Raw genomic sequence first — 24,522 nt, forward strand, 5'->3', positions numbered from 1 at the left:
TGAATGAATCTGAATAATCTAGATGTGCAGCACTAGGAGGGTGGATTGGGTAATTAGGGTTAGTGCTGTGTGAAAGAGAATACCAAGATGTTGACTTAGTGTCAGCGAAGGGTGAGTGATATCGTTCTCAGTCAGAATGGTATATGGCTTGGACCGGTACTTGCAGGTAGTGACACTATCTTGAATCTATGGAACTCTGTCTAGATGGTGGTGGTTGTGGGTTTAGGTGTGTTTTAAGAGCCTCAGTGAGTTATTACAGTACATTCTTGTACATGGTAAAATGTGCTGCTACTGTGCATTGGTGTTGAAGGGAATTGAGGGATTGGCAATCCATCCATATTTTGTTCTGGATGGTGTCTTCTTGAGTGCTGTTGGAGCTGCATTGTTCAAGATGAGCAGAGAGTATTTGATCACATAGTTGCCTTGATGATGATGGATGGGTATTAGGAGACAGGAGGTGATTTATTTGCCCTGAAATATCTGAGCTTCTGACCTACTTTTGTAGCCACAGTATATGGCTGATGCAAACAGTTTCTGGTCAGTCGTAATCCCCAGGATGTTGCACCGTTTGTATATATTCATAATCAGGATTTTCAATACACAGGAGGTGTGCGTGGCTCGCCTGACAGCTTCGAGTAAAATTTGATGCCTAGTTTTTTCATTTCGCTTTCTCTGCCTCTGCCTGTACTGAAATACAACAAAAATAAATCACATTGCAAGACATCAAGTCTTCAGTGCCAGGTCTGTTACCCAGCATGGGTAGGAGCAAATTACTTCAGAGGTTTCAATCTATATTAGAAACAAATTGACCTGGAGATCACAGCGGGTCAGGCAGCATTCATGGAGAGAAAGCAAGCTAATGTTTTGAGTCTAGATAATTCTTCATCAGAGCTGTAGAGAAGTGTGGAGGAATCAGCAATTACGCCATAGTGGGGAGGGCAGGGTTGGAGTGCTGGGGGAAAAGGATGTTATCAATTCAGATTAAGTGATCAGAATGGCAGAACAATGGTATGTCCGACTGCCAGAATGGAAAGAACTGACAGTCTTACTGGAGGTGGAGACATGGTGACAGAGAAAGTAACAAGAAAAGCTAAAAGTAAGCAAAGGAACAGGTTCATTCTTCAATCACCAACATTAACTTCCGTGCCCCATCCTTCCCACAGCACCTTCCCATATAACTACACCTGCACCTTCACCACCTCCTTGCTCCCCATTCAAGGACCTAAACAGTCTTTCCAGGTGAAGCAATATTTCATCTGTACCTCCTCCAAACTTGTGTATTGTATGTTCTGCAGCCTACTCTACATTGGAGAAATCAAACAGACTGGGTGACCACTTTGCAGAATATCTCTGGCCCATGCACCAAGCATGACCCCAACCTTCCAGTAAATAGTCGTTTTGACACAGCATCCTGCTTGAATGCCTAAATTATCTGTCCTACAATGCTCCAACAAATCACAGCACCACGAGAGGAGCAACATTTCATCTTCAAACTAGGCACTTTACAAACTTCTGGGCTCAACATTGAATTCAACACCTTCATTGTGAACTCATTCATGCACTTTTTTTTTTAGCTTTACTGGTTATATTCTCTGGCACCATGTCCCCTCGCCCATTCCCCACTCTAGTGGGGCTGTCTGCTCTTTCCAATCTAGCAGTTGGACACATCGTTGTTCTGCCACTATCAACATCTTTTTCCCCCAGCAATACCCTCCACACTTCTCTTCAGCTCTGATGAAGAATCACCTAAGCTAGAAACATTGGCTGGCTTTCTCCCCATGCTTGACCATCTTGTTATCTCCAGTACTTTGCATTCTCTGTTACCCAGCATTCCCAGCTCTTGTTGACACCCGCTGGACCCAACAGCAGGAGCGCATGCGCACTGTGTTGGCGTGTATGGAGCATGCGCGGAGTGATTGCGGACGATGGGTGAATGCTTTTATGTCGGCTCTGTAAACGATGAGAAAAAGGCGGTGCCGCGGGAGCGATGGACCCGGTTGATGGATGGGGAGGTTAACTAAACATGTTGCGTAAGTCCCAGTCCCCCGAAATAGGTTTTCTGGTCCACTTGTTTACACAGAGTGAGGCCGCGGCTTCCAGTGTTAGGCCCGAGCTAACGGTCGCCATCTTTGTCGGGAGCAATGTATGCCGGGAAGGATGCGCGGCCGCCATCTTTGTCGGGAGCAATGTATGCCGGGAAGGATGCGCGGCCGCCATCTTTTTGAGGGGCAATTGTTTCAATGAATTTGACGTTCCAAGGAGCAGTTTCAGAATGGCCACAATTTGTACACGAAGCTGCATAAGTCCTTGAGTGAATTGCCGATGAAGCAGAGCGTCGGTAGAGAAGCAAAGAGAGGCAAATCATGATCTCTGGTTTCCCTGTGTCATTGAATGTCTGCACCTTGGAAACAGGCCATTCGGCCCATGGCCCACACCGACCCTCCAAAGACCATCCCAACTCTGCATTTACGATGGCTCCGCCCCCGCCCGCCAGTCTGCACAACTCTAGACACTGTGAGCAATTTGGCATGACCAGTGCACGTTTTTGCACTATGGGAGGAAATTGGAGCACTCAGAGGAAACCCATGCATATGCAGAGAGAACGTGCAAGCTCCACACAGATAGTTGCCCAACAGCAGAATCAACCCCAGTTCCCAGGCACTGTGAGGCAATAATGTCAGCCAGTGTTCTGCCTGAATGATCTGAGCTGTGATCAGTGATATATGAAGATCCACAGCAGAAAAAAATCATGACCCAGAACAGCTGATGATAAAAAGAGGAAATGCGGAACAGAATACATGTATGGCCATCTGGATGAGGATACAGGAGAAGAGAATTTTGTCCATTTTTCTCCTAGAGTGATAGGATTAGAGATTCAACAGTCTTCCTCTGGGGGTGTCAGAATGGGAGGATTTATATACAAACAAACTCAAACTCAAAGAAATATTTGACCCTTCTGAATTTCTGTCCTGGCCTGGCAGTGATGGCTTTTGTAAATCTCTTTTGCAGGATACTGGAAGAAGATTTTCAGAAAGGAAACTGAAAATTAAACGTCAAATCAAGATCTGAGTTAGTCACGTCATTAGGAACTGGATGTTATCAGATTTTCAGTGTAAGCATTGAATATTAGCTTATGGTCACACACTGCATACCACTTCTTCCTCGTATTCCACTCTCTTCTTACAATCAGCTAATAGGATCAGCTTTTCTTTATCACCTTATCTAAACCTATTTAAATTTGCAAGCAAAATTCCTCAGCCCCCAACCCATTCCAATAAATCTCCTCTGCACCCTCTCCAGGACCCTCACCTCACAGAATCATACAGTAGAGAAGAGGCCCTTCAGTCCATCAGATCTGCACTGTCAGAAGTATACAACTACCTGCATTGGGCCCAGAGCTGTGCAGGTCAGGATGCTTCAAGAGTTCATACAAGTACTATTTCAAGATTGTGAGATTTCCCACTTCAAGTGCATTCCAGACCCCCACCTCTCTTTGGGTGAAAAAGATTTTCCTCAAATCCCTTCTAATCCTGCTGCCTTTCACTTTAAAAGTATGCCTATTGTTGTTGCCCCTTCAATGAAGGGGAACAGCTGTTTTCTATTCATCCTGTTCATACTCCTCATCCTCTTATTCATGTCTATCAGGTTCCCCCCCTTCCCCAGCTCCAAAGCTTATCCAGCCTCTCTTCATGGCTGAAATATCCCATCCCTGACAACATTCTGGTGAATATCCTTCAATGCAATCACATTCTTCTTACAGTGTGGTGACTAGAACTGCACACTGCAGTGATTGTACTGAGGTCAGCCATCTGTTCATTACAGAATGCGTTCCCAGTCAAGGAGCCCTAACTGACACAAACAGTTTGCGTGTCAGAGATATTGTCACTCCGGTGCCTGACTGCTTGAGGCAGGACTACAGTCAAGGACTGTTCGTGTGTCAATAAAGGGTGACTTGGTGACAGGGAGCAAGTCTCGGTGGAGTTATTTCGCACACAGTACTCCAGAAATAAGAAAGGGATGATCACCTTGTTGGGATTGTACTATAGACACCCTCCCTCAAATATTCATCAAGCAACTGAGAAGCCAACCTCAGGTATCTGTAAGAACAATAGAGTGGTGATGGTAACTTTCCAAACTAGACTGGGACTGCTATAGTGATAAAGGCATGGATGGAGAGGAAATTGTTCAGTGCTTACAAGAAAATTTTCTGATTCAATATGTGGATGAACTTACTAGACAGGGAGCAAAACTCGATCTACTCTTGGGAAATAAGGCATGGTAGGTGACTGTGGTGTGAATGAGGGAGCACTTTGGGCCTGTGCTCATAATTCTGTTCATTTTAAAATAGTAATGGAAAAGGATAGACTGGATCTAAAAGTTAATGTTCTAAATCGGAGGAAGGCCAATTTTAACAGTATTAAGCAAGAGCTTTTAAAAATTGATAGGAGGTGGATATTTGCATATGAAGGGCTGAATAGTGAGAAGCCTTCAAAGATGAGATATCGAGAGTCCAGAAACAATATGTTGCTGTTCAGGTGAAGGGCAAGGCTGGTGGGTATAGGGAATGATGGATGACTAGAGAAAGTGAGGGTTTGGTTAAGAGAAAGAAGGAAGCATATGTCAGGTCTAGACAGCAGAGGTTGAGTGAATCCCAAGAAGAGTATCAAGGCAGTAGGAGTATACTTAATAGGGAAATCAGGAGGACAGAAAGGGACATGAGATAGCTTTGGCCAACACGGTTAAGGAGAATCCAAAGGGATTCTACAAATACGTTAAGGAAAACAGAAACAAGGCAGAGATCAGGGCATCTTAAAGATCAGCAAGACCACCAATGTGTGGAACTGGAGAAAGTGGGGGGGAATACGAGGACACAGAATTGTACAGCATAGGAACTGGCCCACATGACGCCAAATGAAACTGATCTGTTCTGCCTGCCATTGGTCCAAAACCCTCCATTCCTTGCATATTCATGTGCTTATCTACAAGTTCCTTAAAGGCCCCTATTGTACCTGCCTCCTCCACCACCATTCCAGGCTCCTACCACTCTCTGTGTAAAAAAACCTACCCTTCACATCTCCTTTGAACTTTCCTCCTCTTACCTTCAATGCGTGCCCCCATTACACATTTCAATGTATCTGATACATTTCAACTCAGGGAAAAGGATTCTGACCATCAACCATATCTATGCATCTCATAATTTTATAAACTTCTATTGTCTCCCCTCAACCTCTGCCACTCAGAAGAAAATAACCTGAGATTCTCTAGCCTCTCGTTATAGCTCATACTCTCTAATCCAGGCAGCATCCTGGTAAACCTCCTCTGCGCCCTCTCCAAAACCTCCACATCCTTCCTGTCCTGCGGCAACCAGAATTGAACACATGTGGCCAAACCAAAGTCCTATAAAGCTGCACGTGACCTCCTGACTCTTGTACTCAAGTAAAGGCAAGCATGCTATGTACACCTTCTTTACCTTCTGTACTTGCATGGCCACTTTTAGAGACTATGGATTTGAACCCCAAGATCCTTCTGTACATTAATGCTATTCACTGTCCTGCCGTTAACTGTATATTTCCTTAACATTTGATCTCCCAACCTACAGTACGTAAGACTTAACTGGATTAGATTCCAGCTGCCATTTTTCCGCCCATATCTGCAACTGATCTATATCCCACTGAATCCTTTAACAAGTTTCTACACTGTCCACAACTCCACTGATCTTTGTATTGTCTGCGAACTTACTAATACACACATCTATGTTTTTATCTAAGTCATTTTTTTATATATATATATATATCACAAACAGCAGAGGCCCCTGTACGGATCCCTGTGGAACACCACCAGTCACAGACCTCCAGTCAGAAAAACACACTTCCACCACTATCTTCTGTCTTTTATGGGCAAACCAATTCTCAATCACAAACAGCCAAGTTACCGTAGATCCCTTGCATCTTAAATCTATGGCTGAGCCTATCATTAGGAACCTTATTGAAAGCCTTACTAAAATGCATGTAACATAATCTACTGCTGTACCCTCATCGATCACCTTTGTCATCTCCTCAAAAAATTCAGTCAAGTTAGTAAGACCTAACCTGCCCTGCACAAAGCCCTGGTCACCGTGCCTAATTATTTTGTGTCAGTGTTTACTGTGGAGAAGGATATGGAAGCTAGAGAATTTGGGGAAATAAATAATGACATGTTGGAAAAAGGTCATATTACAGCATTAAAGGTGGATAAATTCCCGGAACTTGATCAGGTATACTCGAGAACGTGTGGTTGCTGGGCCTCTTGCTGAAATATTTGTATCATTGATAGCCACAGGTGAGGTGCCGGACGTTTTGGGGGTTGTTTAACACTGTGCCACTATTTAAGAAAGGTGGTAAGGAAAAGCCAGCGAACTTTAGATAGGTCACAAAAACAGAAATTGCTAGAAAAGCTTGGCAGATCTGGCAGCATCTGTGGAAAGAAATCATAGTTAACGTTTCAGATCAAGTGACCCCTCGTCAGAACAAGATGAAACGTTAACGTTGATTACTCACCACAGATGCTGAGCTTCTCAGCAATATCTGTTTTCATTTCTGATTTACAGTTTTTTTCGGGTTTTAGATAAACTGGTGAGGCTGAAATCAGTAGTGCGCAGGTTAGGCCACTTTTGGAATACTGGATACAGTTCTGGTCTCCCTGCTATAGAAAGGATGTTGTGAAACTTGAAAGGGTTTGAAAAAGATTTACAAGGATGTTGCCAGTTTTGAGTGAAAGGAAGAGGCTGAATAGGCTGGAGCTGTTTTCCCTGGAGTGTCAAAGGCTGAGGGGTGACCTTATAGAGGTTCATAAAATCATGAGCATGGATAGGGTAAATCAACAAACGCTTTGCCCCAGGTGCAGAGTCCAAAACTAGAGAGCATAGGTTTAAGGTGAGGGGAAAGATTTAAAAGGGACTGAAGGGACAATGTTTTCGCACAAAGTGGTGAGTGTATGGAATGAGCTGTCAGAGGAAGTGGTGGAGGCTAGTACAGGTATGACATTGAAAAGACATCTGGATGGGTATATGAATAAGAATGGTTTAGTGGGAAATGGGCCAAATGGTGTCAAACGGGACTAGATTAATTTAGGATGTCTGATGAGTTGGGCCGAAGGCTCTTTTTCTGCACTTTTATTTCTATGTTGTTAGAGCAGATCCTGAGGAACAAGATTTACATGTATTTGGAAAGACAAGGACTGATTAGGGACAGTCAACATGGCTTTGTGTGTGGGAAATCATGTCTCACGAACTTGATTGAGCTTTTGAAGAAGTGATGAAATGGCTCGATGAAGATAAAGCGGTGGGCATGATCTACATGGACTTCTGTAATGTGTTTCATGGTTAACAAGGTCAAATCACGTGGAATACAGGGAGAACTAGCCATTTGGTTACTGAACTGGCTCAGAGATAAGAGACATAGGGTGGTGATAGAGGGTCACTTTTCAAAGTGGAAGCCTGAGACTAGTCGTGTGCCACAAAGATCAGTGTTGGATCCACTGCTTTTTGTCATCTATATAAATGATTTGGATGTGAAAGTAGGAGGTATGCTTAAAAAGTTTGCAGCTGACACCAAAACTGGTGGTGCAGTGGACAGCGAAGAAGTGCTTGGGATCTTGATCAGATGGGCCAAGTGTGCCAGATGGAGTTTACTTTAGATTAATGTGACTTGCTGCATTTTGGAAAGGCAGGTCAGGGGATGACTTATACACTTAATGACAAGGTCCTGAGGAGTGTTGCTGAACAAAGAGACTTTGGAGTGCAGTTTCATGGTTCCTGAAAGTGGAGTCCCAGATAGAGTCATTGAGTCCTACAGTATGAAGACAGGCCCTTTGGCCCAAACTGGTCCATGCCAATCGAAATGTCCATCTACGCTCAACCCCATTTCCCTGCACTTGGCCGATATTCTTCTAAGTCTTTCCTATCCATGTATTTGTCCAAATGCCTTTTAAATGTTGTTAATGTCCCCACCTCAACAGCTCCTGCTTGGTGCTCATTCTGTATGTATACAACCCCCAGTGTAAAAAGGTTGCCCCTCAGGTTCCCTTTTATTCTTTAACCTTAACCTGATACCCTCCAGTCCTCAGTTCCCTAACTCCGGGAAAAAGTCTGAGTGCATTCACCCTATCCATGTCTCTCATGACTTTATACACCTAAGATAGCCCCTCAGTCTCCAACGCTCTAAAGAAAAACGTCCGAGCTTGCCCAACCTCTCCCTGTAACACGGACTGATGAGTCCTGGCAACATCCTCGTAAATTTCTTCTGCATTCTTTTCAGTTAAATAACGTCCTTCCTAAAGCAAGGTGCCCAAAACTGAACACAATACTGCAAGTGCGGCATCATCAAAGTCCTGTATAACTGCAACATAACTTTCCAACTGCTATGAAGGCCAGTGTACCAAAAGCCTTCTTCGCTGTCTTGTCTATCTGTAACTCCACTTTCAAAGAACTGTGCACCCGAAGTCCAAGGTCTCTCTGCTCCATTACACTCCTTAAGTCCTACCATTCACCTTGAAATCCCTGCCTTGATTTGACTTTCCAAATGCAAGACCTCACACGTGTCCGTATTAAACTCCATTTGCCATTTCTTGGCCCACTTCCCTGGCTGATCAAGGTCCTGCTGCAATTTCTGAGAACTTTAGTGACATCTTCAAACTTACTGATGATGTCTCATACATTCTCGTCCAAATGATTGATACAGATAACAAACAGCATTGGGCCCAGCACCGACCCCTGAGGCACTCAAGTAGCATCCTTACACCTCTGCTTCCTACCATCAAGCCAATTGTGTATCCCAATTTGCCAGCTCCCCCTGGAGGCCATGTGATCTAACCTTCCAGAGCAGGGTACCTTGTGGAACATTAGCAAAGGCCTTATTGAAATCTATATACACTATGTCTACTGCCCTTGTAAACTCCTGTATCCCCTGTGTAACTGCAGGGATTCCCTTGATCCCACCTGTCTGTACCTAAACCACACTTCTTTTTCTGGTCAGAGCCTCAATACCTCTTGTCATCCAGGATTCCCTATTCCTGTCAACCTTGCCCTTCACCCTCACAGGAACATATAGACCTTGAACTCTAGCTCTCCCCCTTTTAAAAGCCTCCCACTTGCCAGCAGTCCCTTTGCCTGTAAACAGCCTACTCCAATCAACCCCTTCAAGCTCCTGTCTAATTTCATCAAAGTTCACCTTGTCCCAATTTAAAACTTGACCCTGTGGACCAGTTTTGTCCCTGTTCATCACTATTTCAAAATTATTTGAACTAGGGTTACAGTTCCTAAAGTGTTCCCCCACTGCCACCTCAGTCACCTGTCTTGATAGATTGGATTAGATTAGATTAGATTACTTACAGTGTGGAAACAGGCCCTTCGGCCCAACAAGTCCACACCGACCCGCCGAAGCGCAACCCACCCATACCCCTACATTTACCCCTTACCTAACACTACGGGCAATTTAGCATGGCCAATTCACCTGACCTGCACATCTTTTGGATTGTAGGAGGAAACCGGAGCACCCGGAGGAAACCCACGCAGACACAGGGAGAATGTGCAAACTCCACACAGTCAGTCGCCTGAGTCGGGAATTGAACCCGGGTCTCAGGCGCTGTGAGGCAGCAGTGCTAACCACTGTGCCACCGTGCCGCCCACGTTTCCCAAGAGTAAGTCAAGTTTTGCCCCTTCGCAAGTAAGACCCTCTGTATACTGCTTGAGGAAACTTTCCTGAACGCACTTAACAGATTCCACCCCATCTAAGCCCTTAATGCTATGGCAGTCCCAGTCTATGTTAGGAATATTAAAAACCCCTACCACGACAACACTATTGCTCCTACAAGTCTCCCCAGCCTCCCTGCATATTTCTTTCTTTAATTCCCGTTGACGATTTGGGAGCCTATAGTACAACCCCAGTAATATCACCAGCCTCTTCTTATTTCTGAGATCCACCCACAAAGCCTCACTGGATGACTCTTTAGTTATTTCAGCTCTGACTACTGCTGTCATACTCACCTTAATCAAAAGTGGAATTCCACCCTCACCCCATTCCACCCCCTCTGACCTGCCTAAAGTACCTGTACCCTGGCACATAAAGCAGCCAGTCCTGTCCCTCCCTTAGCCATGTTTCCATAATGGCTATAATAGCCCAGTCCCATGTACCTATCCCACGCCTGAGTTCATCAGCCTTACCTGTCAGCTTCCTGTATTGTAATAGATGCAATTTAATCCAACTGGCATTTCTTGCTCCCGGTTGTGTTCCAGCCTGAGCTGTCTCTTCACATTACTATTTCTGATGACTGTGTTTCCTTCCAGCCTCACACATGCCTCCCTGCTGTTGAGAATCCCCACCCCACCCACCACCAATCTAGTTTAAACCCTCCCTTGTAGCACTAGCAAACATGGCCGCCAAGATATTGGTCCCCCTCCAGTTCAGATGTAATCTGTCCCTCTTGAACAGATCCCCTCTGCCCCAATGATCTGGAAATCGGAATCCCTGCCCCCTGCACCAATTCCTTAACCACGTGTTAATCTGCTGTATCCTCTTGTTCTTACCCTCACTAGCATGTGGCACGGGAAGTAATCCAGAGATTACCACTGATGAAGCCCTGGTTTTTCATTTTTTTCTCGCTCTTTATAATCACTCTGCAGGATCTCATCCCTATTTCCACCTATGTTATTGGTGCCAACGTGCACAGTGACTTCTGGCTGCTCATCCTCTCCTTTGAGAATGTTCTGCAGCCACTCCAAAACATCCTGGACCCTGGCACCCGAGAGGCAACACACCATCCTGCATTCCCATTTGCAGCCTCAGAATCTCCTGTCTGTCCCCTATCGAGTTTCCTATCACTAAGGTCCTGTTTAGCTTTACCCTTTCCCACTGTGCCCCAGAGCCAGGACAGTGAAGAAGGGGTTGGGTATACTTGCCTTTGTTGGTCAGTGCATTGAGTATAGGAATGGGGAGATCAAGTTGCGGATGTCCAGGACATTGGTTAGGCCACTTTTGCAGTACTGTGTTTAATTCTGGTCTCCCTGCTATGGGAAAGATGTTGTGAAACTTAAAAGGGTTCAGAAAAAATGTACAAGGATGTTGCCAGGGTTGGAGGGTTGAGCTAAAGGGAGAGTCTGAGGGTGGCACTATTTTCCCTGGTTTATAAAATCATGAGGGGCATGGGTAGGGTGAATAGCCAAGGTATTTTCCCCAGAGTAGAGGAGTACAAAACTAGAGAGCAAAGGTTTAAGGTGAGAGGGAAAAATTTAGAAGGGACCTACATGGCAGAGGTTGGTGCGTATATGGAACAAACTGCCAGAGGAAGTGGTGGCAGCTGGTAGAATTCCAGCATTTAAACAGCATCTGGCTAGGTATATCAATAGGAACGGTTTAGAGGGATGTGGGCCCAGTGCTGGCAAACGGGACATGATTAATTTAGGATATCTGGTTAGCATGGCCGAGTTAGACTGAAGGGTCTGTTTTCATCCTTCCAGCTCCATGACTCTGTGTGGCCAAATCATCATTCTGTACAACTCCAACATAACCTTCCTGCTTTTATAATCTGTGCCACCATTGATAAAGGCGAGAGCCCTGTTTTCCCCCTTTACTACCCGAGTAATCTGTCCTGCCACCTTCACGGATCTGTGGACAAGCAGTCCCACGTTCCTCCAAGCTTTCTAGTGTCTTGCTCTTCATTGAGGAGTCCCTCTGATTTGTCCCCTCTTACAAAGTACATCACCTCAAAATAATCAGGGTTAATTTCCATCTGCTAATGATTTGCTCATCTAATAAATCTGTAAGTATATCTTCCTGTAACCCAATATCTTCCACCTTCCTCCTCACTGTAAACCACCTGGCCAATCTTTGTCTCATCCGTAAACTAACTTATCATCCCACCCACCTTCTCAAATTTGTCATCCTTCATGATGGATGGTGACCACTGGTTTGCACACACCCATATTTTTTGTGTTTATGCATATGATGTCATCATGCACTGACAGTTGTGTGGTGACATCCTCACTCTACATGGAATAGTTCCTGAACAGTCCGATCTTCCCCCGACTTCAGTGCTTCTGATATCGTTCCAACTGCATTTATTGGGGAATCTGATTAGAGGTGTTCAGTCATAATCCCACAGTTGGTAACTTTGCAGCATTGTCTCTTCGGCCTGTAGGCTCGAATAAGGCATTTTAAAACAGAAATTGGTGCAGTAGTTTCAAATTTTCACTATTCATCGACAATGCAGAGGTTTCAGGTTTGCACTGTTTTATTTGTGAGAGATTTCATGGCTGCAGGGTTGGTGTGACTCCTTTCCAGGGAATCTCCATTCACGTCAATCCATTGCTCTTTCTGACATCTGTGCCTCTCCATCATTGTCGTATGTCCTCTGTTGCAAGTAACGGGCTTATTGTAGTTGAGTACTTAACTGTTATTTTCAACTATATACAGAGGAACCTCGATTATCTGAATGTCAGTTATCTAAATTTTGTGTTATCTGAACAAGATCACAAGGTCCCGATGCTTGGCTAAACTGTGTATTCGATTATCCGAACAAAATACTCCCTACCCGTGTCGTTCGGATAATCGGGGTTCCTCTGTACTGCCTTCTCGCCAACTCTATTTTCTGACAGTATGTTTTAAAGTCAGGAATCGTTTGTGCTGCACAATAGTCTATTTCTGATTCGTTTCTGTTTTTTATTTTTTATTTTTCTATTTTTTTAAATTGCAGATTTCTAGGAGCTGCAGAATTTCAGTATGATTTGGTTGCAGGCGTTGTTCAGAGAACCGAGACTGGAAATACAGACAGGGCAATGAAGAGCTGGTTTGTGTGAAGGTGGGTCCCAAGTGCTAATCCCCTTTCATTGAATCATAGAATCATTTAATGATTACAATACAGAAAGAGACTATTCAGCCCATTGCACCTATCCTGCCTCTCCACAGGAGTGAATCAGCTTCTTTCATTTCCCTGCTGTTTGCAAAGAATTCCAGCAGACATTAGTGACTCCCCAATTGCCCACAGAGAAGATGGTGTTTCACCTTGAACTACTGCAGCGTCTGGTGTGTAATACCCAGGGTTGGAGAGTGTGTGTGTGTGTGTGTGTGTGTGTGTGTGTGTGTGTGTGTGTGTGTGTGTGTGTGTGTGTGTGTGTGTGTGTGTGTATCTGTCTGTCTCTCAAGCCACCACTCACCAATCACATCAATTTCAAAGCTTTACCCAGTCCCCGATATGGCCTGTTTTATACTTTGCTTACATTCAATTTAAAATACAAATTCATCAACCATATTTATTTGCTAAACAGTAAAACTATTGAAATTTTTAAAAAAAACAAACAACTGTGGACACTGGAAATCTGAAACAAAACCAGAGAATGCTTGGCAAATTCAGGAGATCTAGCAGCATCTGTAGAGAGAAGGCAGAGTCAGTGTTTTGGATGCAGTGACCCTTCTTCAGAATCAATAAAACAATTGGTTTATTTTCAAAAACAAGATTTATCTCACAATGATTAACAAATATGATTATTAACACGCGGTATGCAACATTACAGAATAAGTATTTATCCTTCAAAATAACCAACACGCATACACAAGGTAATTAGAACAGAGAAACTAATTGCAAGTTCATGATGGTAAAAAGGATGTTCAAGATGGTTTTCAGTCAGTATCTTGACACACATAGATCGGTGTCATTAAACACAGGCCTTTGCAGATGCAGGAAACAGGAAAAATAATTATTTTTAGTGGCTTTTCAGAGGACAGTTGGTTCAGTGTTTCTGTTATAATGCTGAATCCTCAAAAAATGGCTCTCTCAGAAAGGCAAGAACAAACTGGGAGTATCTATAAATAGGCTGTTTCCCAGTGGAACACCAAAAGTGAAAAAAAAAGCTAACTCCCAACATCCAAGAACTCACACATGTGATTTGCAGTAAACATCCGAAGCAGATAGCTTAAGAAATGTCTTCAAAGAAAATGTCCTCTTTCTCACACGTTTTCTTAAAAAGAAACAAATTGTGAAATATGACATTTTCTAATGTCCACTGTCCACATTGCTTGAAACACAAATCCTCAAAACAAGATTAAGAATAAGGCAATTTCATAACAGTTTCAAGTGCTCTCTCAGAACTGTTACAGCAGGAATTCCAGAATTTTCCCCCAGCAATGAGGAATGAATATGCCCAAATCAACAACACTTTGCATTTGATTAGCACCTTTCACGTAATAGAAGCTATTTCTGCAGACTAATAGAAAGTAACATTGACACTGAGTCACCAGAGGGGATAGAGTCAGATAGCACGGAAACAGACCCTTCGGTCCAACCAATCCATGCCAAACATAATCCCAAACTAAACTAGTCCCACCTGCCTGCTCCTAGCCCATTTTCCATCCAAACCTTTCCTATTCATGTACTTAGCCAAATGCCTTTTAAACACTGTAACTGTATCCACCTCTTCCTCAGGAAGTTCATTCCACACTCGGACCACCCGCTGTGTAAAACGATTGCCTATTTTGTCTTTTTTTAAGCTTCTCTCCTCTCACCTTAAAAATGTGCCCCCTCATGAAATTTCCCATCTTAGGGAAATGACAACTACCATGAACTCTATCTGTACCTCTTTTTTTTTAAACATAAACTTCTATCAGGTTGCTCTCAACCTCCTACGCTCCAGTTAAAACCTCCCATACCTGACAACATCCTGGTAAATCTCTTCTGAACCCTCTCCAGTAAATAATATCCTTCCTATAATTGGGTGACCAGAACTGGACACAGTATGCCAGAAGAGGCCTCACCAATGTCCTGTACAACCTCAACATAATGGAAATTGGAACAGGTGACCAAAAACCTGGTTAGAGAGGTAGATGTTAAAGAGGATGTCAAAGGAGGAAAATGAAGAAGAGAAAGGGAGAGGATTAGGAAGTAAATTCCAGAAATTATGGTCTTGGTAACTGAAGACACAGCCATTCAAGTTAGAACAAATAAAAGCAGGAATGTCAAGGGGGCTGGAGTGAGGAGAGTACAAATATCTTGGAGGTGGTGAGACTGGAGCAGATGGTTAGAATCAACAAGGCAAACGTGAGGACTGCAGATGCTGGAAACCAGAGTTTAGATGAGAGTGGCGCTGGAAAAGCACAGTAGGTCAGGCAGCATCCGAGGAGCAGGAAAATCGCCGTTTTGGGCAAAACGCCCTTCATCAGGAATTCCTGATGATTTCCCTGTTCCTCGGATGCTGCCTGACCTGCTGTGCTTTTCCAGCACCAGCCTGATCTAAACAGCAGATGGTTAGAAGCTGATCCTTGGGTGAAATATGACATTGTCCAGTACTGGACTAGACTGTACACAATGGTCAGGAATAGGGATGGAGTTGCGAGAGAGGGAGTGATTTTTGTAGCAGGATAGCTATAGTCTTCCCAAGATTAAAATGGAGGAAATTACTGCTGAAACAGTGCTTAACGTTAGGAAAGTCAGGACAGTGTGTGAGTTTGAGGGAACTTAGTGTGTTCGTATACCCCTGCCCACCTGGTCCTTCTAGGTGGTGGGAGTTGAAAGTTTGGAAGTTTGTCAGAGTTCTGGTCAATCTGCAGATATATAAAATTCCTCTCTTACCTCTCCCGCCTTGCTCTAACTCTCTCTGTTCTCCCGTAGAATATTGTGTGGCTCCAAGCTGGGTGGCAAGTTCCCTTTACTGAAGGACATGAGTGAGCCAGTTGGGTTTTTAATGCAATCCAATAGTTTTCATGGTCAGTTTTCACTAGTGCTGGCCCCAGAAGTTCCCAGATTCATTCTGCTCAATTTCACAGATTTTGTGGGTTCCCTCTCAATCTTGTTTTTTTTCTCTCTCTATTTTCAACTAATTTCATAGGGTTTAAAAGGAGAGGATCTCCAGTCAGGAACCTTAACCCAAATATCAAAACAGGTTTGGACGGAGTCTCCCAATTTATCGTAACCTGACTATCATTGGTTTTGAACATGGAAGGGAAAAGCCCCGTTCACAGCCGGGAGAAATCATTCACGTGTTCTTTGTGCGGACGAGGTTTCAGCCGATCGTCCGGTCTGTCAAGACACAAGCGCAGTCACGATGGGGTGAAGCCGTGGAAGTGTGGGGACTGTGGGGAGGGCTTTAGTTACCCGTCTGAGCTGAAAACCCATCTCCGCCGGCACACCGGGGAGAGGCCATTCACCTGCTCAGAGTGTGGGAAAGGATTCACTGATTCATCCACTCTGCTGAGACACCAACAAGTTCACACTGGCGAGAAGCCTTTTAAATGTCCAGACTGCACAAAGTGCTACAAGAATTCCTGGGAACTCCGGCGCCATCAGCGACTTCACACAGATGAAAGACCTTTTAAATGTTCAGACTGTGGAAAGAGCTTTAAAAGCTCTGGGGAACTGATGCGCCATCAACATGTTCACACCGATGAGAGACCGTTCAGGTGCTCTCACTGCGGAAATGGCTTCAAGCGACCGTCTAACCTCACTATCCACCAGTGCACTCACACTGGAGAGAGACCATTCACATGCTCCAAGTGTGGCAAAAGATTTACTCAGCTATCCAGCTTGCTGAGACACCAAAGGGTTCACACTGGGGAGAGACCGTTCACCTGCTCCAAGTGTGGGAAACGATTCACTTGGTCGTCTGATCTGACAAAACACCAGCGCGTTCACACCGGGGAGAGGCCATTCACCTGCTCTGATTGTGGGAAGGGATTCACTCAGTCATCCAGCCTGCTGACACACCAGCGGTTTCACAGTGGAGAGAGGCCATACACCTGCTCCGAGTGTGGGAAGGGATTCACTCAGTCATCCCATTTGTTGATCCACCAGCGGTTTCACAGTGGGGAGAGGCCATACACCTGCTCCGAGTGTGGGAAGGGCTTCACTCAGTCATCTACCTTGCTCATACACCAGCAGGTTCACAGTGGAGAGAGACCGTTCAGCTGCCCTCATTGTGAGAAGCGATTCACTCGGTCGTCCCACCTGCTAAGACACCAGCGAGTTCACAAGTAACTACGGTGATTAGATTTTACTGTTAATCTTATTGGAGCGTGAACCATGGTCATTGGCATCTGTTTCTGCTAATGGGAATAAGCTCTAGCCCTATTATGAGTGTTAATGTTCTGGATTGTAGTCAAATAAACCAGTTTTGTGTTAATTGCAATGTTTTAAGCCTTTTTTACTCATTGGTGGGAGGTGGGCGTTGCTGACTGGACCTGCATTCCTGCTCGCTTTTGGTGGTGGTAAGCTGCCTTCTTGACCTGCTGGAATCCATTTGTTGTAGCTCCTCCAACGATGCTTTTAGGGAGGGAATTCAAGACTTTCACCCATCAACAATGAAGAATTGGCACTACATTTCCAAGTCTGGATGGTGAGTGGCTTGGAGCATAACTTGCAGGTGATGGCATTCTTATGTATCTGCTGCACTTGTCCTTCGAGGTGGTAACGGTCTTGTGTTTGGAACCTTAGCAAATTTCTTCACTGCATCTTGTAGATGGTACACCATGCTGCTCCGGAGGGCATCATCAGTGGCGAAATTAAATATTCGTGTACATAGTTGGTGTCAAGCTTCCTGCATGTTGTTGGAGCTGCAGTCATTCGGGAAACTGGGGAGTATTCTACAGCACACCTGAGGTGTACATTGCAGAAGACAGACAGGCTTTGTGGCAGTGTGGTAGCTTCAATCTTTATCAGTTCATTCAGTCTCCACCCCTCCCACCCCACTGACACACCCACATACACATGTCATAAATGGTTAATCCTTTATGGGTCCAAGATCTTTAGACTCCTGGAGCTGTACTGCATGGAAACAGACCCTTCAGTCCGACTCATCTACACGACCAGATATCCTCAATTAGTCTAGTTCTGGAAACCTCTGGCTGCTCTCAGCCTTGATGGCGCAGAAGGTTCATCTCAAGTCGTCTGCTGTTTTAATTGTACTGTGAAGACAGAAATCCCTACTTAACCTTATAGTCCAACATAGAATAATACCACATGGTGCTGTATATCATGTAATCGTGAGTCAGCATCCCACTTCTGACATTATGGTGGAGAGAAGGTCATTGATGAAGGTTGTTGGGCTGAGGACACTACCCTGAGGAGTTCCAACAGAGGTGTCCTGGAGCTTAGATGACTAACTTTTAATAATCACAATCATCTTTCTTTGTGCTCGGTCCAACCAAGGGTTTTCGCAATGATTCCCATTGCCTCCAGTTTTGCTTGAGCCTCTGGATGTCACATTCTGTCAAAGTCAGCCTTGAACTCAAGAACAGTCATTCCAAACTCACTTCTGGGATTCAGTTCTTTTGTCTGTGTTTGAACAAAGACTTAATGAGGTCAGGAGTTGAATAGTCTGCCAGAACCTAAAGTGAGCATCAGTGTCTAGGTTATTCCTAATACCATGTGTTTCATTGTCCATAACATTTATTTCTGCCCCATCTCAGCTCACGTGCTGCTGAAAATCTCATTCATGTCCATGTTACCTTCAAACTGGATTATTCCAATACATTTCTGACCAGTCTTTTATAGTCAGTTCATTCTCATGCCCTTATCTATCTGCGTAATCTCCAGTCATTCACTTTCCGTGATATCTACACCTGGTCGTGTCCCTCACTATCCGTTATCTCAGTCTCTCATCCACTATCTGTGCTCCCGTCATCCTGATTTACTTAGAATTTCTGATGTTAATTCTTCCATCATTGGTGGCCGTGCCTCTGTGCGACGCTCAGACATTTCCTCCCTGAACGTTTACAGCTCCCTCCTGATTAAAAATGTTTCTTCACATCTGCCTTTTCAAACAAGCTCTTGGCTATTTCGCAAATCTTGCCCAAGGGGACTCGGCATCAAATGTTGCCTTAGGAAACTCATCTGAAGCACCTTGGGCTGTTTAATATATGAAACAAGTGGTACATATATTCAGGTTGTTCTATTTCACAGCAGCCCGTTTCTGTATGGTACGATTCCACGAACAGCCATCAGTTAAGTGACTGACTGATCATGTTTTTTGGTGTTAGTTGAGTCGGGACTGGTGATCCCTCAGCAGCTGCAGAGCTCCCTTGAGGACAGCGTGTAGCATTTATTGAGGTCTCCTGATTGAGAATGTTGCTGATTTACCTGTCAGGTCTGCAGTGAACCGTGAAGAACCAGGGTCTGGGATCTTTCCTCTTCAATCACTGACCCCCAGCTGAGGCTGTCTCTGCACTTTGATAATCATGAGTTCACCATGGGTTAAAAAAAATCTACAAGTTAAAATCCCGGTAAAAGACAAAAGTCCCTGTGTTCATTCAACATCTTTCATACTCTCAGGACATCCCAAAGTGATCCACAACAGTGGATTTTTAAAGAAAAAAATAAGATGAGGGAGAATAAACTAAATGGGAGTATTAGAGTGCAAGAACAAAGCGACCTAGGAGTGGAGATGTACACATTATTTAATGTGACAGGACAAATTGTTTTTTTTTCCCCCAAAGATCACAAACTCCCTGGCTGTAATAATGGAGATCAAAAACAAGTTACACAGAACCTTTAAAAACCACTGGTTCGTCCTCAGGTAAAATCTTGTAATTACTTCTGAATGTCACACTTCACGAGAGATATCAAGGCCTTGGAGAGGGAGCAGGAGAAAGCATTGCCAGAATAGTATCCGAAATGAGGGGAAGTGAAACCAGAGGAGCTAGCACTATTCTCCTCAGAGCAGAGATAGGTGTGACTCAATAGAGCTCTAGTTTTTGCGGGCATCTTTCATGAAGAAGTTGTATCCATTGGCAGAGAGTTGGGTGACCATAGAACACAACTTCTGAAAAAATGATTTAAAATTCCAGGGTAAAGATAAGGGATTATTTTACTGACCAAGTTATGACTTAGCGAATGGTAGAAGCAGACTTTGTTGTAACTTTCAGAAACAATTGCGATTTATTTAATCAGTGTACAGAGCAAACATTTCAACATGTGTTAGTTTGATTCAGGAAGAATTTATGGGAATATCAGTGTTAGGAAAAAGGAAATTCAGTGGCAGGTTTCCAGAGCTGGATCCTGCAATTGGTTTCAGATATGAAAAAAACGCTGCCTTTGTTTCTCATTCATTCACAGAATATTGCATTGCTGACTAGACCAGCATCATTGCCAATCCTTAATTGCCCAGAAAAAGGTGATAGTGAACTGGCTTCGACTGCTGTAGTTCAGAGGGTTATAGGTAAAACATCTATGCTGTTCTAGGAGAGAGTTCCAGGATTTTGACTCAGCAATGGAAAGGTCAATATCTTTCCAAGTCAGGTTGTGTGGCTTGGACAGGAACTTGCATCTGCTACTGTTCTCCCTCTGGGTGGCAGAAGCTGCAGTTTTGCAAGGTGTTGTCTGAGGAGCTTTGGTGAGTTGCTGCAAATGCATTTCGGCAGATGGTACACACTGTGCATTTGTGGTGAGTGAATGTTGAAGGTGTTAAATGGGTCCCAATCTTAGTGACAGAATTTATATGATTTCCACTTCGTTGGATGTGAAGAAAGATTACAATGAGTAACCAAGCCAGGTTTCATATCAAGCTGATTTTACTTGCTTTTTACCAGAGTATTGACCACAATAAGTGAATGTCAGCCAGAACATACCTTCATGTACATATTTCTGTTTGTGTTGGTAGAGTCCAGTCACTATAATTTCTTGTGAACTAGCTGGTGTCTCAGTAGGGTAGAGGAACGACCAAATCTCTTCCCACACTCGGTGCAATTAAAAGGTCTCTCCCCAGTGTGAACTCGCTGGTGTCTAAGAAGGGTACATGTCTGATTGAATCTTTTCCCACACGTGGAGCAGGTGAATGGTCTCTCCCCCGTGTGAGTACGTCGATGCACAGTGAGGTCAGATGATTGCTTGAACCCAGCTCCACAGTGAGAGCACCTGAACGGTCTCTCGTCAGTGTGAACACGTTGATGGGACATCAGTTCCCCAGAACTTTTATAGTGGTTGCCGCAGTCCGGGCATTTAAAAGGTCTCTCATCAGTGTGAACTCGCTGGTGTCTCAGTAAGTGAGCTGAAATGGTGAAGCCCTTCCCACACACAGAGCAGGAAAATGGCCTCTCTCCAGTGTGAAGCCGCTGGTGTGTTAACAGGTTGGATGACTGAGTGAATCCCTTCCCACACACACAGCAAGTGAACGGCCTGTTCCCAGTGTGAATGCGTTGGTGTGTGAGCAGGTGAGACGAGGTAGAGAATCCCTTCCCACACTCTGTACAGGTGAATGGTCTCTCCCCAGTGTGACTGCGCTGATGAATTTCCAACTGAACTGGGTAACTGAATCCCTTCCCACAGTCCCCACATTCCCATGGTTTCTCCCTAAGATGGCTGCATTCATATTCTGACAGATAAGATGACTGACTGAACTCTCGTCCCGACAAACAACATGTGTACGGTTTCTCCCCATTGTCAACTGTGATTTTGGTTTCCATGTTAAAAATCCACAATAATATTCCAGTTACAGTAAATCAGGTGACTCCTTTTGATCCGGATGTGAGGTTAAGTTTCTGTTTTCTTACTGCAAATCTTCCTTTTCTAAAACCCTGTGAAATAGATTGAAAATAGAAAATAAAAGTTATGTGTGAGTGAACCTGCAAAAACACAAAGGCAGACTGTTAAACTCAATGAATTCACTAACTTGTGTGATGAAGATAAGGAAAATATGACCATAAAAGCTAGTAGAATTGTCACAAAAAGCTAACTGGTTCACAAATGACCATCAGGGAAGGGAACCTGTCACCTGGTCCTACCATAGGAGTCTGGTGTCAATGGGAGGAGAGAGAAAAATAAGACTGTTGCAATAGAGACACTTTGCAAAAAGAGTGTTTTTTTTATATATATGCCCGAAACCGCTCAACTCTCCTGCTCCTCGGATGCTGCCTGACCAGCTTTCCCAGCACCACACTCTTCGACTCTGATCTCCAGCATCTGCAGTCCTCACTTTCTCCCAAATCAATCAGAATCTCCCAAACCTTTTCAAATTCAACCTCGCAAAAGGATCAGGTTGGCAGGTGTATGTAAACCACTGCCACCTCCAAGTCACCCCACCTTCCTGACTTCAGAAATTTATTCTATTTTAGTATTTCAAAGAATGAAACCATTGTCTTCAATCCGTCGTCACTGACTCTTTCCCTCGTGTTGCCAATCGAGGCTGAACCAGCCTGGTCACAGCTCTGATATCTGGAACTTCTGAATACAGATCAATGCTGTCTCCCAGACCAGCCATTTCAATCTGAAACTTGAGATGATGTGAATCTCCTCTGTCTACATCCATAGTCTTGTCACTCCCCAGTCATCACTCCCCTTACTAGCCTGCACAGTATCTAAGTCAAACAGCTCCTCAATTAAAACTCCCACTACTGTTTCCCAGTCCCTCCTTGATTTGGCCCTTCCCCATTTCCAGTCACGCCGATGTTGGAATAGGTTGACAAAGAGAATCGCTGTCAGTTCAAGGTTAAAACTTCAGAACAGACAATCATCCCTGTTGTCTGAGACTGCTGGGTGTAAGTCCCCTGAGAAAGGAAGAATGCTCACTCCTGTTTGACGGTACAGCCGTCTGTTTGCAAACGCGGGACCTGGAGACTCTAACTTTGGTCTGGATGCCCTCCGGATATTTATGTGTCCTCCCACTGGTTCCGTTCGTGCACTTGGCTGTTTGTCCCCATTCACCGTCTCCCCCTCCTGAAATTCCAAGGATCCTGGGGTGTGGGGGGGGGGGGCGAGAAGAGCACGTGGTGTCTTTGTAAGGACTTGATTGGTTGGAGGACAATCCAATGGCGTCCAGCTCCACCTTACTTTGCTATTGCACACTGTGGCGTCAACCAGACACGGGGGCGGTCTGAGCTGGGCATATGCAAACCTTGGTTCCTGGGAATCACTGAGGGCAGGGAAATACCGCAGGGCACGTCCGCTCCCAGTAGGACTCAGGAAACAGGAGGTGAAATGATGAATTTTAGAAGTCCAAGGATGGCTTTTGTAAACTTCTTTTAGCGGAATTTGCAGATGGAAAGCAAGACTTTTTTTCTTCCCCCCTCTAGGGAGGTTTTACTAAGATTACGTTCAGAAATTCCGTCTCACTCACTTGATAAATGTTAAAAGTCACACAACATCTGGTTATAGTCCAACAGGTATATTTGAAAGCTTTAGCTTTCGGAGCGCTGCTCCTTCATCTGATGGTTCAGGAATATAAGATTGTAATACATAGAATTTATAGCAAACATTTAGTGTGATGCAACTGAAGTTATATATTGAAAAAGATCTGGATTGTTTTTCAATATATTATTTCAGTTGCATCACACTGTAAACTTTTGCTATAAATTCTGTCTTCTGATCTTATATTCCACAATCACCTGATGAAGGAGCAGCGCTCCGAAAGCTAGTGCTTCCAAATAAATCTGTTGGATTATAACTAGATGTTGTGTGATTTTTAATTTTGTAAATCCCAGTCCAACACCGGCACCTCCAAATCATCACTTTGATAATAGCGAGATTGTGGATTGTTGAAAGTTTCATTATACTTGTGTGTATTAAACTGTATTTGCACGTCATAGAGTCATAGAGATGTACAGCACGGAAACAGACCCTTCAGCCCAACTCATCCATGCTGACCAGATATGCCAACCCCATCTAGTCCCACCTGCCAGCACCCGGCCCATATCCCTCCAAACCCTTCCTATTCATAAACCCATCCAGATGCCTTTTAAATGTTGCAATTGTACCAGCCTCCACCACTTCCTCTGGCAGCTCATTCCATACACGTACCACCCTCTGCTTTTAGGTCTTTTTTATATCTTTCCCCTTTCATCCTAAACCTATGCCCTCTAGTTTTGGACTCTTCCACCCCAGGGAAAAGACTTTGTCGATTTATTCTATCCATGCCCCCCGTGATTTTGTAAACCTCTATAAGATCTCCCCTCAGCCTCCAATGCTCCAAGGAAAACAGCCCCAGCCTGTTCAGCCTCTCCCTGTAGCTCAGATCCTCCAACCCTGGCAACATCCTTGTAAATCTTTTCTGAACCTTTCAAGTTTCGCAACATCTTTCCAATAGGAAGGAAACCAGAATTGCACACAATTTTCCAACAGTGGCCTAACCAATTTTTTTTAAAAGTTAGATTACTTACAATGTGGAAACAAGTCCACACCGACCCACCAAAGCATAACCCACCCAGACCCATTCCCTACATTTACCCCTTCATCTAACACTACAGGCAATTTAGCATGGCCAATTCACCTAACCTGCACATTTTTGGACTGTGGGAGGAAACCCACACAGACACGGGGAGAATATGCAGCGAGTCACCTGAGGTGGGAATTGAACCCAGGTCTCTGGTGGTGTGAGGCAGCAGTGCTAACCACTGTGCCACCGTGCTGCCCCAATGTCCTGGACAGCTGCAACATGACCTTCCAACTCCTGTACTCAATACTCTGACCAATAAAGGAAAGCATACCAAACACCTTCTTCACTATCCTATCTATCTGCGACTCTACTTTCAAGGGACAATGAACATGCACTCCAAGGTCTCTTTATTCAGCAATACT

The 24,522-nt window shown here is 44.3% G+C and overlaps 2 protein-coding genes across 4 annotated transcripts; one reads left to right on the forward strand and one right to left on the reverse strand.

Annotated features, from left to right (window-relative positions):
• The first annotated feature begins 1,897 nt into the window (after window positions 1–1,897).
• On the forward strand, window positions 1,898–17,140 carry LOC132836122 (zinc finger protein 239-like). Of its 2 annotated transcripts, XM_060855428.1 has the most exons (5): window positions 1,898–2,030; window positions 3,010–3,112; window positions 9,516–9,675; window positions 12,727–12,831; window positions 15,851–17,140. In XM_060855428.1, exon 5 carries the CDS (start codon window positions 15,958–15,960, stop codon window positions 16,993–16,995), a length of 1,038 nt encoding a protein of 345 aa, XP_060711411.1. In that variant the 5' UTR covers window positions 1,898–2,030; window positions 3,010–3,112; window positions 9,516–9,675; window positions 12,727–12,831; window positions 15,851–15,957; the 3' UTR covers window positions 16,996–17,140. The 2 variants fall into 2 exon arrangements, with proteins under 2 accessions (XP_060711411.1, XP_060711410.1); XM_060855427.1 differs by lacking the exon at window positions 9,516–9,675.
• Window positions 17,141–19,804: 2,664 nt separating this feature from the next.
• On the reverse strand, window positions 19,805–22,678 carry LOC132836128 (zinc finger protein 239-like). Of its 2 annotated transcripts, none has more exons than XM_060855438.1 (2): window positions 22,519–22,678; window positions 19,805–21,527 (listed from the first exon to the last, which is right to left on the reverse strand). In XM_060855438.1, the coding sequence occupies exon 2, from the start codon at window positions 21,414–21,416 to the stop codon at window positions 20,625–20,627; it is 792 nt and encodes a 263-aa protein (XP_060711421.1). In that variant the 5' UTR covers window positions 21,417–21,527; window positions 22,519–22,678; the 3' UTR covers window positions 19,805–20,624. The 2 variants fall into 2 exon arrangements, with proteins under 2 accessions (XP_060711421.1, XP_060711422.1); XM_060855439.1 differs by lacking the exon at window positions 22,519–22,678 and adding an exon at window positions 21,623–21,699.
• Window positions 22,679–24,522: the final 1,844 nt, after the last annotated feature.

This window comes from Hemiscyllium ocellatum, chromosome 46 (assembly GCF_020745735.1).
Source record: "Hemiscyllium ocellatum isolate sHemOce1 chromosome 46, sHemOce1.pat.X.cur, whole genome shotgun sequence".
NCBI classification, from domain to species: Eukaryota; Metazoa; Chordata; class Chondrichthyes; order Orectolobiformes; family Hemiscylliidae; genus Hemiscyllium; species Hemiscyllium ocellatum.

What these genes read in the sequence shown, in the direction of transcription:
- LOC132836122 (XM_060855428.1), top strand. Translation starts at nt 15,958, where the DNA reads ATGGAAGGGAAAAGCCCCGTTCACAGCCGGGAGAAATCATTCACGTGT.
- LOC132836128 (XM_060855438.1), bottom strand. Translation starts at nt 21,416, where the DNA reads ATGGAAACCAAAATCACAGTTGACAATGGGGAGAAACCGTACACATGT.